At 31.1% G+C, this 16,086-nt stretch overlaps 1 protein-coding gene across 1 annotated transcript; it reads right to left on the minus strand.

Moving 5' to 3' along the window:
• Positions 1-1,813: 1,813 nt before the first annotated feature.
• On the minus strand, positions 1,814-8,460 carry LOC148280582 (cytochrome P450 4C1-like). The gene is made up of 11 exons (XM_088228163.1): positions 8,170-8,460; positions 7,575-7,681; positions 7,321-7,411; positions 6,856-7,044; positions 6,360-6,429; positions 6,073-6,284; positions 5,808-5,917; positions 5,373-5,506; positions 5,188-5,294; positions 2,458-2,637; positions 1,814-1,970 (listed from the first exon to the last, which is right to left on the minus strand). The coding sequence occupies exons 1-11, from the start codon at positions 8,315-8,317 to the stop codon at positions 1,816-1,818; spliced, it is 1,503 nt and encodes a 500-aa protein (XP_088084289.1). The 5' UTR covers positions 8,318-8,460; the 3' UTR covers positions 1,814-1,815.
• Between the last annotated feature and the right edge of the window lie 7,626 nt (positions 8,461-16,086).

Raw genomic sequence — 16,086 nt, forward strand, 5'->3', positions numbered from 1 at the left:
TTGTACCATTTTTAATACAATTTACAAGTTTTAAGCAAATATACTATTTTCATACTTACGCACCCATACAAACGCACCCTCTCCCTCTTTCATTCCCACACGCACATGTATCCTCTCCCTCATTCATTCACGCATACACACATTCACATACACATGAATACAAACGTCACACAAATACAATTACTAAACTTCTTTTCTTATATATTATGTGTCATTATATTTACCGTGGATTTTTTTAATTGGCTTTAGTATTGTTAAGATTTTTCTAATTATTTTGTTTATGTAATAGCTGTAAAAATCCCAAATAAAATGAAATAAATAAATAAATAAATATCCATACAGTGTTATTTATTATATTATATTTATTTATTATGCACTAGAACATAATATTAAAATAATGTAAATGAATGCCTCGACACGGTTTATGCTCAGTGAGGTGTTCATATAGAAAAGAAAAAATATAAATGTTTATGTGAAATAAATAAATAAATATAGGCTGCGGATTCCAGGCGCAACATCATAACTTGTTGTTTTTTTTTTAATTTCATTTTTAAAGGAGGTTAAAGATACGTCATTAATATCAGTACAATTAAATTTATGATTACACATATTGCAGGTTCTATTTACAAATAAGTTGATAACGTCAACTGGTCTCAAAAGAAATATTAAAAAAAATATTAAAAAAATATTAAAAATTGTTTTTAGGCGCTGCCTGATAGCTTAAATGATTCTACGATATGAATCTTACCCATAATAATAAAAGTTTCAATACTTCTTAAAAGTTAAAACAGGAAGAATTTTAAAAATATGGATGTTCAAACATGGGCAGAATGATGAATGTAACACAGTGTGTAATCATTATCATTCTATGTCTTTCTCTAGTCGGAGCATATGGCGTCAACTGCGGACGCCTATGACGTCGTGAACCTGATACTTTGTCCCAGTCAACCGTGTGTAAGCCATGGCTTTGTTTTTCATTCTTGGGTATATTCCCCGTCTCCACTGTGTCAATATGTATTTTTTAAATAAGCATTTCGCTAAAAATGACCGCATATTTTGTGTCTTACCGGAAATTAGGTACAACAGAAACCTTTCGCATTAAAACAAATCACGATTTCCACGGGTAATACCTTCACTACATGATAATGAAATTTATAAAAGTCAATTGACAGATATTTTAGCCAAGATGGAGAATGTAATCTTTTCGACAAGAAAATAATATATATGTATCTTATGTTACGAGTTTCAGTGTGCAAAGTAATATCTCCAACCGGACGAGTAGTAGAAGTCTATAAAATTATTTTCTCAAGGTTTTATAATTTTTTTATATTTTATTTAAATGTGTTAGAAGAACTAAATTTGATTTTATCAAAATAAAAATAAAAACGTTGAGTTTTTGTAAACTTATTATAACCAACTTGTTTCAAAGCTACATATTACGAAAATGTGAGATATTATATTACGAAAATGGTTCTTTGTACGTTGCACATAATATTAACATATTACAACAGAGATGAAGAACATTTTAGAGAAGAAAATTGAGAAGTCATGGCATCTACAGGGCTTATGATAATTTGTTAGCTAGTTTGAGTGGCCACTTTGTACACTGTGTAACATTAACTATTCTGCCTATATTTGTGCATGTATATTCGTTGACTACTATGTTAAATAATTATTATTTATAACTAACGGTGTAGAAGTACCTACCTATTTTTTATTTTTTTTACGAAAATCTTATTAAAAAACTTTTTTTTTAATATATAATATTAGATTCACATTTATATTTTTAAGTCAAAGTTTTTGTTACAGCGGATTTTATTTTCTTGATGTTAGTCGAACTTTGATCCCATTAACAGATTTCAATATGATGTCTGCCGATAGAACGAGTTTTTCATCAGTAGGCCAAATCACAAAGTTTCTGATGAGTTTGGAGAGCGTAGATTTTATCTCGAGCATAGCAAATTTTTGACCTAAAAAATAAGAAAATAATGGAGTTTGATTTTCATCGTTTTTAATAAATTCTAACATTTTATAAACCGTATCAAAGAAAAGGTTGAATGTAAATTTACCTGACAATCTGTAATCAAATAATCGATAGTATTAGTAGTAAGCAGGTATTTAAAATACATAATTAAAAAAATAATATCAATTCTGGAATAAAATAATTATTATTTTACTAAACTGACATCTATATTTTTAAACTTGAAACAATATCATTTAATGGTTGTATTTTGCACTAAACCAGAATTTTATTTAGTTTAAGTTTAATTGGGTAGATGGCAGTAACATGACAAAAATTGTCCCTCGATTAAAAAAATATGATTCGTCATTACTTATAATCATAATTCTCATAGTCACCCGATGGTGCATAGGCCACTGGATTTTTACACCAATTGATTTTCCCACTACATTATTGATACTATGAGAAATTTATTTTTTATAATAAAATACTTTTACCGATGCAATTTCTTGGACCAGCGCTGAAGAAAACGCTAGAAAATGGACTTCTTTTGTTAGATTCCTCCATTGTAAATCTTTCTGGTTTAAATTTCTCTGGATCTGGGAATACCTCGGGATTTCTGTTCATACTGTAGCATAGAATTACCAAAGAAGTGTTTTTGGGTAGACGCATATCATCTAAAAAGTGAAGTCAGTAGATTAATATATATTATAGATATACCTACTTAATGTAGTAACTAAAATAACTATTTGCGAATACGCTACATGTATTTTTAAAACGAGATACCATGGTTTATTTTATTTTTTTCATTTGTAGATTCAATTTTACAATATGAGGTACAATTAGGTTCAAACTAATGTATATAAATATTCTAAGTGCAATTGCACCTAGATTTACGTTTTGGGAGGTTTATATTTAAGAAGGGCATACATTTATTAAGGTGATTATTTATCTTAATTTTTGTTTTCTACACCATTTTATAAAAAGGACCTTGATTATATTGTTATGGTATTTGTTACAACTAATCTAGTATAATGCTTCTTCTTATGCAAACCAAGTTTTGTAAAATTTCCATTAAAAATAAACGTAAAAATAACACTTTTCAATAAAAAATGATAAAGGCGTCATCTATGAATAATTAGTTCCACATTCTCGTTTGGAATCACCTTAATAAAAGGATGTTATTCAGGTAGGTAACCCTCGTTGATCGCGACCCTAGCGAGTGCGGATTTGTTATAACGCGATATTTTTCGCAATGTATAGTAAGCGTAAGTGTCGGCCTCGTGGTGAAATGGTCAGCGCGTTTGCCTACCGTGCAAAAGGGTGTTTTTACACTAAAAATATTTCATAGTCACTGGACTGGTACCTGAAGCGAGAAAATGATAATTGTACGTTAATGTAACAAAAAATATTTATTTTTTTAATTTTTTGTACATAGTGTTATTTGTACATTGGCGGGCTTATTGCCAAATGGCAATTTCTTCCAACCAACCAATAAAATAAAAGTTTTATTTTTATAGTTCAAGTTACAAAACATATTCAATAGAAAATAAATATTAAAAAGCTAAAGATATATAAAAATAGGAATAAACGTATTTGTTTATAAATCACCTTAATTCAAAACTATTACTCAACGGGAAAAAGGAAAAAAGAGGAAAAAGGAAAGGAGTAGAGATATATAAAAATAGGAATAAACGTATTTGTTTATAAATCACCTTAATTCAAAACTATTACTCAACGGGAAAAAGGAAAAAAGAGGAAAAAAGAAAGGAGTAGAGACTAAGGAAGAGAAGGGAGATGTTTCTTCAGACGTGATTTAAACAGACATAATGTAGTAACATCTTTGATGGTGGATGGAAGATGATTCCACAGTCGAGCCGCATGGACACTATATGAGTTAGATAAGAAAAAGAAATTGTGGATGGGTATTAAGAGAGTGTCTTGGGTATTAGAACGAAGAGGTAAACCATGAACTGGTAAGCGTTGAAAGCGTTCAAGGTGCCAATGCAATGCCCTATGCACCATTAGGTGCGGAAAGGGAATGACGATGATGATGATAGTAAGTGTTGTGGTGTGTTCCAGTCGGGTTGTGGTCCAGTGGCTAGTGTCTCGGACTCACGGATCAAAGGTCCGTGGTTCGAATCCCACTCTACCCCAACTTGATTCCCATTTTCTAATAGTGAGTTACTTACAACTCGTTATTGAATATATACTCAATATTAAATATTTGGATAAATCATAAGAACGCAAATATTTATTTAAAAAAAAGAAGTGACTAGAAAAGATATTAAAAATAATCGAAATGATCGTAAATGGTTGAAAATGTGCAGTTATATATAAGGATATTAATTTGCCTAAGTCTACTGTGCGATCAATTTTGCAACGAAAAGACATAATAAAAATATTTTGAGATCATTTAAAATCTGAAAATGGAGATGTTTTTAAGCAAACAAAGGTTGTTTTGATCGGTTTACCAGTGGTTAGCAAACCACGACTCTCGAGCTGCATGCGGCTCTTTGGCCTTACGAGTGCGGGTCGTACAGCGCATTTTTCACCTTTGGCTCAATTCATTTCGTCTACGGGTCCTAAAGAAAAGTTCTAGAACTACTGCTTCTTGAATTATTGAGGATATAACAAATGCTGTCAAATGCAGCGTTCATCAAGAAGCGCGTAGTGCGAAAACATTTCCAAAAGAAATGTTCAATGTTATGGATTTGGTGATCATGTCAACACAATTGTCGGTAAAGTTCTTTGTCATCGCTAATTTGAAAAAGAAATACAGAGAAAATACGTATGAGAGTATCTTTGCTGCAAAATAAGGTTCGTTGGCTTTCAAGAGGAAACAGTTTAAAACGCAAAAGAAAATGGCTTTTAGAAGAAATCTTAATTCATTTTCAGCTATTCTTCGGCTCTTTTGACTCGTAAGTTTGCCGACCACTGGCTTAGGCGAACGATTGGTGAATTAGATAGTGCAGACTGCAGACATGGAATCAGCTGAAAAATATTCGATGTAGTTCCTTGAAAATCCACCGTTGATCGCGAAATTTTGCTTATCGCGGCCATGTCCAAAACGTATCCCCTACGATTGACGGGGGATACTTTTAAACTAGAAACGAACATTGTCAAAACTAGAACAATGTCATATTTTAATATCAATGTCAATGAATAGGCACTGCAAAATAGGAATTATGCGAGCTAAGTGAATTGATTGATTTGTATTGACATACTTATCATAGTTTCTTCATTTAGTTTCCTTCCTATTATAGGTACTGAGGGGTACAATCTTAAGGTTTCTTTAATAACAAGTTCCAAGTATTTCATATTTTGTAGATCACTATAAAAAATAAAAATTAAATGAATCATCAGATCTAATATATAAGCCATATTTTTTAGGTACCCATAAAATATCCACCTGTGAGTGATGGGCCTAGAAAAATCATTAGTAAATATCTCGAGTTGTTCTTTGAAAAGTTTTTCTTGAATATCCCTGTGTTTCGATAAAACGTAAATGGCGAAACCAATTGCGGAAGAAACAGTATCGTGTCCCTGTAAAATTATTGTTAGATTATTAAGATAAATAATTATAATACTGATCTAATTCTACAGAGAGCAGTTAATATTTTGTTGGTTTAAATGCAAAAATACTACAGTGGTTCAAAGATATATAATCTTATCCCAGATATATGGATGTGTGGCGGGATTGACAGGCTAAGGATGGTAAAGACCACATTTTTATCAATTCAATCTGTAATCACTATTAGACCGCTTTCTATCTGATACTTGTAGCCAGGTATCACGCTGATTTAACAAAATAATACAATTGTAACAAATTTATAATAATAATTACCTCAAACAGAAAAGTGTCAACTTCTTCACGTATTTCCAAATCAGATAAAGGTCTACCTTCCACTGTTGAGAGAAGAAGTAAGTCAAGGAAAGCCATTTTCTTTTTTGCACCTACGAATTGAAAAATCAGCAAATAAACAATATTAACATCTTGAGATACTTTTATTTCTAATAGTTAAAATTGCGCAACCTGATTGAAAAACGAAAATGACCATATTATGAAAGACAACTAAGTTATATTATTTAAAATAATCAAGATTCGTTACCGTAAATATTGTCTTCTGTATCCTCAATATACGACGAAAAACTTTCTTTCGATATTTCAAGAAGTTTTCTTCTCTGGAGTATCATGGAGTCGGTATAACCATGCAAGGTGTCCAATGATTTTTGAAGTACTTTAGAAGCATCGGTAAACTTGAAAAATTTATCACTTCTCATTAAAGGACTTCGTATTCTCTCATTGATAATGTTACAGGCACTAAAATAATGATAATAGAAATGTGTAAAGTACGTGGGAATATAATTTTGGTCATGCATTGAATGTAATACTAACTTTTTGACAGCTTTGACGTATTCTGATTCAGAATCTTGTTGAGCGTTGACTGAAACACCCATGGCAGACTCTACAAAACAGAGAAAAAAGGTCAGTTAAAAGCAAAAATATTTTTTAAATTAAAGTTAAATAATACCAAAAAGTGTCTGAGTTCCCTAGAAAATTATCGTCGTCAAATATAACTTGAGTTTGAAAATATTTCCAAATACAAATTCGAATGCATGGAAAACAGGACCGCATTTACGAAGTTGAGTTTTAGAGAAAATTAAGTTAAGCGGTTAAAGAAAATTTAGTTAATTAGGGCGAGTTACTTAATCATCTGGCGACTCCTTATTAAGCAATAATTATTAAATAACTAATTATGTTTCTGATTAAGCTGTGATTTGTGATGGATACTTTTATGGAAAAGACAGATATTTAATTTTAAAGGAAGTTTAGTGTCATTAATTATATGAAAAATCTTGTTGCCAACTATAATGCCAATATTAAATCTTACCACATATGATGTCCAAAGCACATAAAGTGATGTAGGAGTAAATGTTAAACTCTTTGTTATTGTCTGAATTGATTTTCAGTTTACCTATAAATATTTCACTCTGATCATCAAAAACTTGAACGAAATGATCCAAAATCTTAAAATGAAATGCTGGAGTTATCACTCTTCTTTGCTTCTTCCATTTTTCACCTGAAAAAGACAGAAAAGTAAGTACAATCTGGGGGTTTTTTTAAAATCAATAATCAAGAAATATTTGCGCCCAAAAAATTCACGCAAAGATTTTATTTTTGGGGCCATGTTCAACAAGTTGTAAATAACTCACTATAAGAAAATATAAATCGGGTTGGGGTTCGAACCTCAGAGCTTTGATCTGTGAGTCCGAGACACAACCCACGGGACCACAATCTCATTCAAATTTATTTTTGTATTCGTGTTTATTGTTTTGTATTGGGTAATAAAAAATACCTGTACTAGTTAGTAAACCTGTTCCAAGCCAAGGTTTGAAAAGATCGTAGTGTCTTGATTTTTCAATCATAGTCTGGCTTGTCAAAATAACCTGCAAAATATAAACATCGACATCAAAGCCTGTCTTTTTTTACAAATAAAAGACACAATAAAAATAAAAATAACGAAATTGAAGGAAAAAACACCTATAAATTTATAATTGTAAGACTAGTGTTATAAAATGATTACTCAAAATAATAAAAAAAGATCCATACCTCTACATCTTTAGGATCTGAAAGCATAACTGCTAATCCTTCTCCTATAAACATTCGAAATCTACTGCCATATTTTTCCCAGTATCTACAAATTGTTGCAAAATAATCTAGAATAAAAAAATATATTAACGATTCATACGCTTGCTTGGTATGAAAAGCTTTTTTCTCAGATCGTTAAAATATTTCAAAAATTGAAAAATAATTTTTATGAATGTTTTTATTATAAACGCTGAAAAAACACCAATTCATTTGCCAAAGAAAAATAATGACTATTGAAATCACTATGCATATGAAATATCTCAATAAATAATATATAATAAAGTGATCTTTATTACTAAAAAACAGATCGTAATTGACGAAAAGTTTTCCTTTAAATAATACTTTTTTAGATATTTTTTTAGTCACTATTATTTATCATTTATTATTCGACGAGCGAGTAATGAAGTAAAAAACAAACTATTACTAAAAAATAATAATGAATTTGAAATTTAATTTTCTTCTGTATTTCATTTTTGCACTAATTGAGAATTGAATAATCACAGAAACACGGTATGTAAATATTATGATCAATCATAGTAATAACACAACAAGAAACCTTCTGGCCCACCGGCTGATAGTTCGAGGCCATTTCCGAAAAATGGATACGTCTCCGGACCAGGTAAATAATCACACTGTGCTTTCACTTTTTTATTGCGCTGATAAAAATATACAATTATCACAAATAAAACCAGCAACAATAACATTTTGCACCGAACTTGAACACAATACGATGATTATAATATTTTGGGGTTATGTTTTAAGCGCAGCTGTGTATTCTTGGTATTAAATGATGTGAGTGGGAAGCAACACTCTCTTCTCGAGGTCCGAAGACCGTCTGACATAAACTGCCATCTTAAAACAGGTTTTATAATAATGTCTCTTTTATCTGTTTTGTTGACATTATAAAATAGTCTTTAGTACTTTATTACTGATAATTATTATCAGATAGTTTCATTCAATTAGTTTTTTCTGACAATAAATAACAAAAAATTTATACTGTATGTATAATATGTGTTGGACATAATATAGATTATACATTCGAGGATTTATTGCCACATGGCAACTTCTTCCAACCAACAACTGATAAAATAAAGATGTTATTTAGATAATTAAAGTTTTCATATTGCTCCAAAAAAATTATTATTAGTTCATTACTAATGTAGTTTTTTTCTTTTTTAATATTAGCTAGTTGAACACTAACCATTTTATTTTACCTAAAATTACTCCCAGTTTTACTTTGTAATACATATATTTAGAACATAAAATTTTCTAATGTTAATTGTTTTCTTTTTTTTTTTAATAAAAATAAATATTTGCGTTCTTATGATTTACCCAAATATTTAATTTTTAAGGGGCATTTTCAACGAGTTGTAAATAACTCACTATAAGCAAATGGGTTTGGGTAAAGTGGTATTCGAACCACGGACCTTTGATCCATGAGTCCGAGACACTAGCCACAGGACCACAACTAACAAAATGTTTTTTTTTGTTTTTTTATATTTTATGTTCATTAAATTGTTTGATTTGAATTTTTCTATTATATTTTATATGTACTACATGATTATTGTTCACTGCTGTGTTATTTCTGTAGAATTTTGTTCGTAAAAGGTTCTTTGAACCGTTGATGTATAAATAAATAAAAAAAATATCATCATCGTCATCATTCTATGTCCACTCTCTATGGAGTTATGGTATCCACAAAGAGCCTCCATGCATCTGTATTGGCTGCCAACTCTTTTGCGTCCTCCCAAGTCAGGTTATCGTCCCGAAGTTTTGACATAAACTGCCGACAAACAGTCAGCAGTGGACGTCCAGGATGTAGAAAACCTGATGCCTTGTTAAGTAGGCAAGCGTGGTTAAGGCTATCAGGAGGCATCCGCAGTATATGACCTAGCCAACCGTATTGCCTCCGCTTGGCGACAGTTGTCACCGGAGTTTGCTGCGTCCGTTCTCTTATTACTTCATTTCTCACAAAGTCAAACCACCGCACACCCAAGATTCTTCTAAGATACCTATTCTCAAAACTCAGTATTTTGCTGTTTTGGGCCCTAATAAGGTGCCACGATTCGCATCCGTAGGGTAGAATAAGTGTTATGCGGGCGTTATATGCGCGGCATTTGGTTTTCACTGGGTAAATATCCGATCCCCAGACAGCCTTCATAATATTGAATGTGGCGCCCGCTACTCCAAGCCGCACTCTCAGTTCTTTTTGAAAGCTGCCATTTTCTGTAACTTATACTCCCAGGTATTTGAAACTCTCGACCCTTTCGATGATTTGGTTTGACAAATTCAGAGGACTTTGAGCATCAAGGCATGAAGTATTACACAGTAGATGGGTTTTTGGAATATTGATTTTTTAACCCATGCATGCGGAGGACCTATTTAGCTTATCTACACTGACCTAAAGATCCCTAGCTGAACCGTGAATTATAACCGCATCATCAGCATATTCTAGATCGCAAAGTTTTTAAGAGGGGTAGATGTATATTCCTTGATCTAGCGGAATTGACTTTCTAAGGGTGGAGTCTATAAAGATTTTAAAAAGGAACTTGTCACGTCAAAAGCAAGTCACAACCAAAGGGCATCGAGACAAGATATATAAATGTAGAAGAATCTAGGATTGTACCTCAGGGTAGACGCGTGTGGTGGTCCATGCTCTCTGCTCACCCCACATAGTAATTAAGTATGGCTGATGAAAAAAAGTTTTTTGTATTAATGATCAAGTTTTAAAAAAATATATTTAAGAAGGTAAACATGAACAGAAAAAAAGGAAAAATAATGAAACCCGCTAAACCGCGAAACCGGCTTGTCAGCAGGTTTCTTATTTTTCCTTTACAATGAAAAAAAAGTTAAAGAAATCATATTAATTTATAAAGTTCCACTCGTACAAACATTAGTAAGAACTAAAAGCAAACGTATTTTTTACACAAAACATATTTTTTAAAAATTAAATAGTGTATTGTTAACATAAAATAATAATCAATTTAATGCCTTCATAGTTTTAATTTGTAATAATATAATAAAATATAAAAAAATACTATAATATGTCGGCATCGTGGTCAACGCGTTTGCCTACCGAGCAAGATGTCTCGGGTTCGATTCCCGGCATGGTTGATTTGAATAATTTATTTTATATGATGTTTTCCCACCAAAATATTTCATAGTCCCTGGACTGGTACCTGAAGCGTAACGCTGAACATCTTATCTTCATGTAACGAAAAAAGTTATCAAGATACGCTGCGATTGGTGTACCAATGCAGTGCCCTAAGCACCATTAGGTGCGAAAAGAGAATGATAAAGATGATTATAAAAATAAATAATTATTGTTACTATAATTTGATTAATTTTGCCATGTATTGTTTATTGTTTATTACTATGGCTTAACACAGCCTAAAAAGCCTTAATAAGTTCATGAATATAAAAACAAGTGTTATTTTTAATTAATAAATAAATTTGTAATGTTTTTTATGTATAATTATTCTGAATGTAGGTAAAATATAAAATAATATATTATATGAACCTGTTGACGACTGTATGTATGCTCACAATTCGGGGGTTAAGGGTCATAAGGGCGAAACTACAAAAACACAGTTTTGAGATAAATGATAAAACAGTTTTAAAAAAATAATGCTGTATTTTAAGGAAAACAAATAAAGAAAATAAAAAATACAGTTAATAGAGCATAAAATGTTTTAGAGACAAAAATATGAAACTACGCTTTCGTCTATATGACCCTAACTTGCGCTTACATTAGTAAATTAACAAAATGATGAAAAGGTGTTTTATTCTTCTGACTTTAAACAAAACGCTTCATTTGTAGTTTCACACAAATTTATCTAGGTAACTACTTATCGGATGAGTTTCATATTTTTGTCACTAACAGGATATTTTGTTTGGATATCAGATTAGTACTTAACACAAAACAGCATTTTTTGTAGTTTCGCCCTTATGACCCTAAGCCCCCGAATTTAGGGGGACTTTAACTTTATGATTATTGTGCAGACATGTTTTTGAAAAACATTTTTTTTTAAAAATAAATAAATAAACGAACTTCCTCATTTTATCGGCTACGTACTTACATAGGACAAGATAGCCAAAGAGCCACTGAGGGCAGATTGGTTACCATAGATTCATAGCAGTAAATCTCTGTTAGTGACTTTACCTCCCCCTGCATCTAACTAAATCCAAATAACGACACGACTCTTCGTACTCCCGCCCTGGAAGTAATAAGGGACGGATGCAACAACTTTCAGATTAAGGAGGATTCTTTTAACGAAGCCATGACCTTTGGGAATTAGAATTACGTTTAGGATTTCTAAGACTTGATCTTAAGGGTATCTACCTCATTATTTTTGCATTTGACACGAAATTAAAATGAACACTTTTTTGAAAAACACGAAAAATACAACACATAAAATATCCACGGGAAAAAAATAATTTATTCGATTACTTATCGAAATAAAAGGTATTAAATATACGAAATTATTACAATTTAAATTAAAGAATAATGAAACCCACTCCATCAAAATTTTTATGCTGTATTGATAGTATTGATAAATTTTGTGATGAAATACTCTTGTATAAATATTTTTGTAAATGCTTTATATAAATATTTCAAAAAGTGTATAATTGTATTTTTATTTTATATGTCACGATTTTTAATATTTAAATTTTATATCTATACCGTAGATTAAACAATTTATTATTTATTTTATTTACATACAAACATAGATTAAAAAAATAAATAAACATTAACTGTATGTTATTAAAAATGTACGAAAATGTAAACAAAAAGATTGTAAATAAAATATATAATAAATAAATAAAACGAACTCCCTCTCTAAACACGAGCATCGTGCTCCAGTAGAGATATAGAAAAGTACAAAATATACAATTATTATGTTAATTTATAAATGAAAATATACTTACCTACCTCAAATTTTATTGAATTATAAAGATATAAGCAAGCCGGCATGGCGCCCACGCACATATGTATTTTGTTTGTTTTATAATATTATATTTTGCTTTTTATTTTGAAATATTTTTACAAAGTAACTTATTCTTTAACAGGTTGTACTTTACTAATAAACATACATCTGTGAATCAACCTTAAATATGCAACTTTACCTGTTAGGACCAACTCTCAATCATATTTATGCCTATCCATATTCGCCCCACTTCACATTTCCTAGCTCACTCCGCGTAACAATAATTGTAGGCGTGAGTGCCGGAAGAGCATTAAGTACAAAACTAACATCTAACTAGTCAAGTGCTCCGAACAAACAACATTCAGCAAGTAAGCTGTGCAAGCGTCCAGGTCTAGACCGCCAGCTCTATTTAAGCTGTGCCAGCGTCGCGAGACCGCCAGTTTCTCCACCAGGTTCAAAAACGTCACAACTCATCATCAGCAGGTTAGTGGATTTGCGCAACATTCCTTCCCTAACGATACAGTTCACTCTAAATTATTTTCCTTCTGGAACGAGGTAATCACACTTCACACCCCGTCCACTCCTCAACAATACCTATCAAAGCATTAACTTTGTGGTCATACTTTTTAATTAATATTAGTAAATATTTGTATTTAACCACTTACCGAATTCTTTCGTCTACCGGTTTCGAGATTTACCCGTCTCTTTGTCAGGTCTATAAAAATATCACTGAATATTATGAACTTAATTTTAGTGCATGTTTGGACATGGCGGTGTTTGCATCCCCTTTAACTCTGCATGTGATTTATGTATTTTTTCATAAATTTTATTTTATTTTATTTTATTAGATAATTCAACAAAAATACATACTAGAAACATACAATTTGAAAGCATACGTCGATACAATTTTACATGCATATATATCTTCAATTATAGAATTACACAAAATCGATTTATATATTAAGTTATAATACATATTTTTAATACAGGATACAATGCAATAAAAATAAATTGTACGTGTGTACTTATTGAATAAGATTTATTCCTAAGAGATTATTTGCAAAAGCTGAGAGAGTATCATGAAAAATGTCAATTTTATTGTTTCGGCAGTATATATTATATTCCCGACACATGCGGGCCATGGGTGTGTGGTATGTAGCATTATTTGAAAACAAAGGCAGTTTAAATATTTCCCGATGTCTGAGTGTTCTCAATTCCGCATTTATTTGTATTTTATTTAGGAGGTTAGTATCTACTTTGTAGTTTAAAATTTTATACATAAATTTTATATCGAAAACAACGCGGCGTTTTATAAGTGAATTAAAATGAAAAAGAGTTAGAAATTGTTCGTAATTTGAATTTGAACGTAGGTTAAAAATTTGGAACCTATACAAAAGGTACTTTAAGACCTTTTTTTGAACAGATTCTATTGAATTTATATGGTTTTGATATTGCGGACTCCATACGGACTCCATACTTAGTAAATACTTTGTATACTACGGTAATGGTACGGGCGAAAGTGTATTTAAATGTTAATGTGGTGAGTGTTATCAGTCTTGTGCTTTAGGTGACAATCCAGGGACAGCGAAATAACATTGCAGTGTATTCTTCAAAACCTATATGTATTTTATGTGCGGCCTGCTAGGACTTGAACCCAAGACCTTAAATAGGCAAACACGCCAATCACTTCACTACGTGGCGGACTTATCTGCACTCAATTTCCCACATAATGAGAGTAGCCAATGAGTTAAAAACGCTCGTCCAGGGATCTGGTTTTATTTATTATCCAGAACTGTATTCGTCATCCGCCTAGACAAAAAATATTCCCTTCTACTAATATATTGTCACTTTACTGAAAACCACCGGTTATTCATATAAAGTCATAGTGTATCCGTGATGTGATAGTAATTATTACTACTTATTAATTTTTTTTATTCATCAGATTATCATAAAAACTATAAATCAAATGTATTTTTCTTATTGAAGTCCCTTTTCGAGATCAATACTGCACAGATGAGGGAAGAAAGTAGATGCATTAAATAGGTGTATAGGAAAGATAATAAAGGTTAATTTAAAAGTCTCCCGCTGCGTCTTGAGACGCCACCGCCCCCCTATACCACCCCCGCCCTCAAGGAAAGAGGCTTACAATAATGCGTCCTTCCCGAACTTGTGACTTATGAACTACCTGTGCAAGATTATTTCATCCCTTACTGGAGGATTTTATTCGCCCGAACGACTGTATCTTGACAGTGAAACGTGGAGTCGAGGGATGCATTATACTTGTACATAGTAACAGACATAACATATGTATCTACGTCTTTGTATGTACAAAATGCCAATGCACAGAAATAATGCAATACTTTTTATTATTTTTATAATTTATTAAGTTATCATTATCATAATATGATAGTACATAGAACACTGCATTGAAACATTAAATACAGCGTAGTTTAATCATATTTTACATGAAGGCAAAGTAGTCAGTCTTACGTGCCAGTACAGGAACAATGAGGATGTTCAGTTTTTTATAATATTTATTTTTATATGTTTATAGCTTGAGTCCTTTTTTATTCGATATCATTATGGATAAGATAATCGAGCATATCAAATCGATGGAGTTGGGTGTACCATGGGAGACGAAAAGATAGATATGATATGCTACGAAGATTATGCTGTCCTATTAGCAGACTCCAAAGATGATCTACATAAATTATTGTACAAGTTTCACATATCCTTTCAACGATTTAGTATGAAAATCTCCATAGATAAAACGAAGTTAATTTTTGTACATTGTAACTGTTTTATAACAAATTAAGCATATAAGAAACTAACGAAAAGACGGGTACGTCTCAAAATACGTAGATATTAAATTTTTGGTAAGGACAAATATATAAATATTTCCGAGCATTTCTTTAAAGTTTAACCACAAAAACAATGTTTTAAATATTTGGTGTTAACATACCTTTAAGCTGTTTTTTTATATTTTAAAATGAACACTAACAATTAAATAAGATCACTAAGGTTGTACATAATTTGAAATAAAGTCATCTTCCCTAGAAGATGCGGTATTTGCTTTTACATTAAAAATATTAAAAAAAAAAAAACATTATTAAAAATAAATATTTGTGTTTTTATGATTTACAATTTCAATTTGATAACTGGCCTTCAAAAAAAAATGTGCAGTTGACGAAAATGAGCATTTTCGACAAACACTTCTTTTCCCGTTCAATCGAGGGAATAAAGGAGAAAACAAATAAAGAGAATACATTATCGACTAATTCGTTGTAAAATAATGAAGGAAAATTATCGGGATTAACATTATTTATTAAATATTATTAGAAGTAGGTGTCGAAAGGCTTGTAACCAAATAAAATAAAATGTGTTACATAAAAACAAATGCAATACCTTGTAGAGCAGAAAATCTTTCGAATGACATGGAGCCGTTACCATTTTGTTTTGCTTTTGATGATCATTTTTTAATTTGAAAAAAAAAGACAAAGCTTACTTCAAAACCCAATATTATACGAAAATGTTACTAGGATTAA

This window comes from Micrasema longulum, unplaced genomic scaffold (assembly GCF_059751315.1).
Source record: "Micrasema longulum isolate JH-2025_06_02 unplaced genomic scaffold, ASM5975131v1 h1tg000566l, whole genome shotgun sequence".
Taxonomy (NCBI): Eukaryota; Metazoa; Arthropoda; class Insecta; order Trichoptera; family Brachycentridae; genus Micrasema; species Micrasema longulum.

Bases quoted from the DNA above. Each gene is read 5' to 3' on its own strand.
- LOC148280582 (XM_088228163.1), bottom strand. From the start codon at position 8,317: ATGTTATTGTTGCTGGTTTTATTTGTGATAATTGTATATTTTTATCAG. The intron at 7,045-7,320 runs GTATTTTTTATT...TGTCTTTTTCAG, and splicing joins AGGTTTACTAACTAGTACAG to GTGAAAAATGGAAGAAGCAA. The intron at 1,971-2,457 runs GTAAAAGTATTT...CTTATTTTTTAG, and splicing joins TGGTCCAAGAAATTGCATCG to GTCAAAAATTTGCTATGCTC.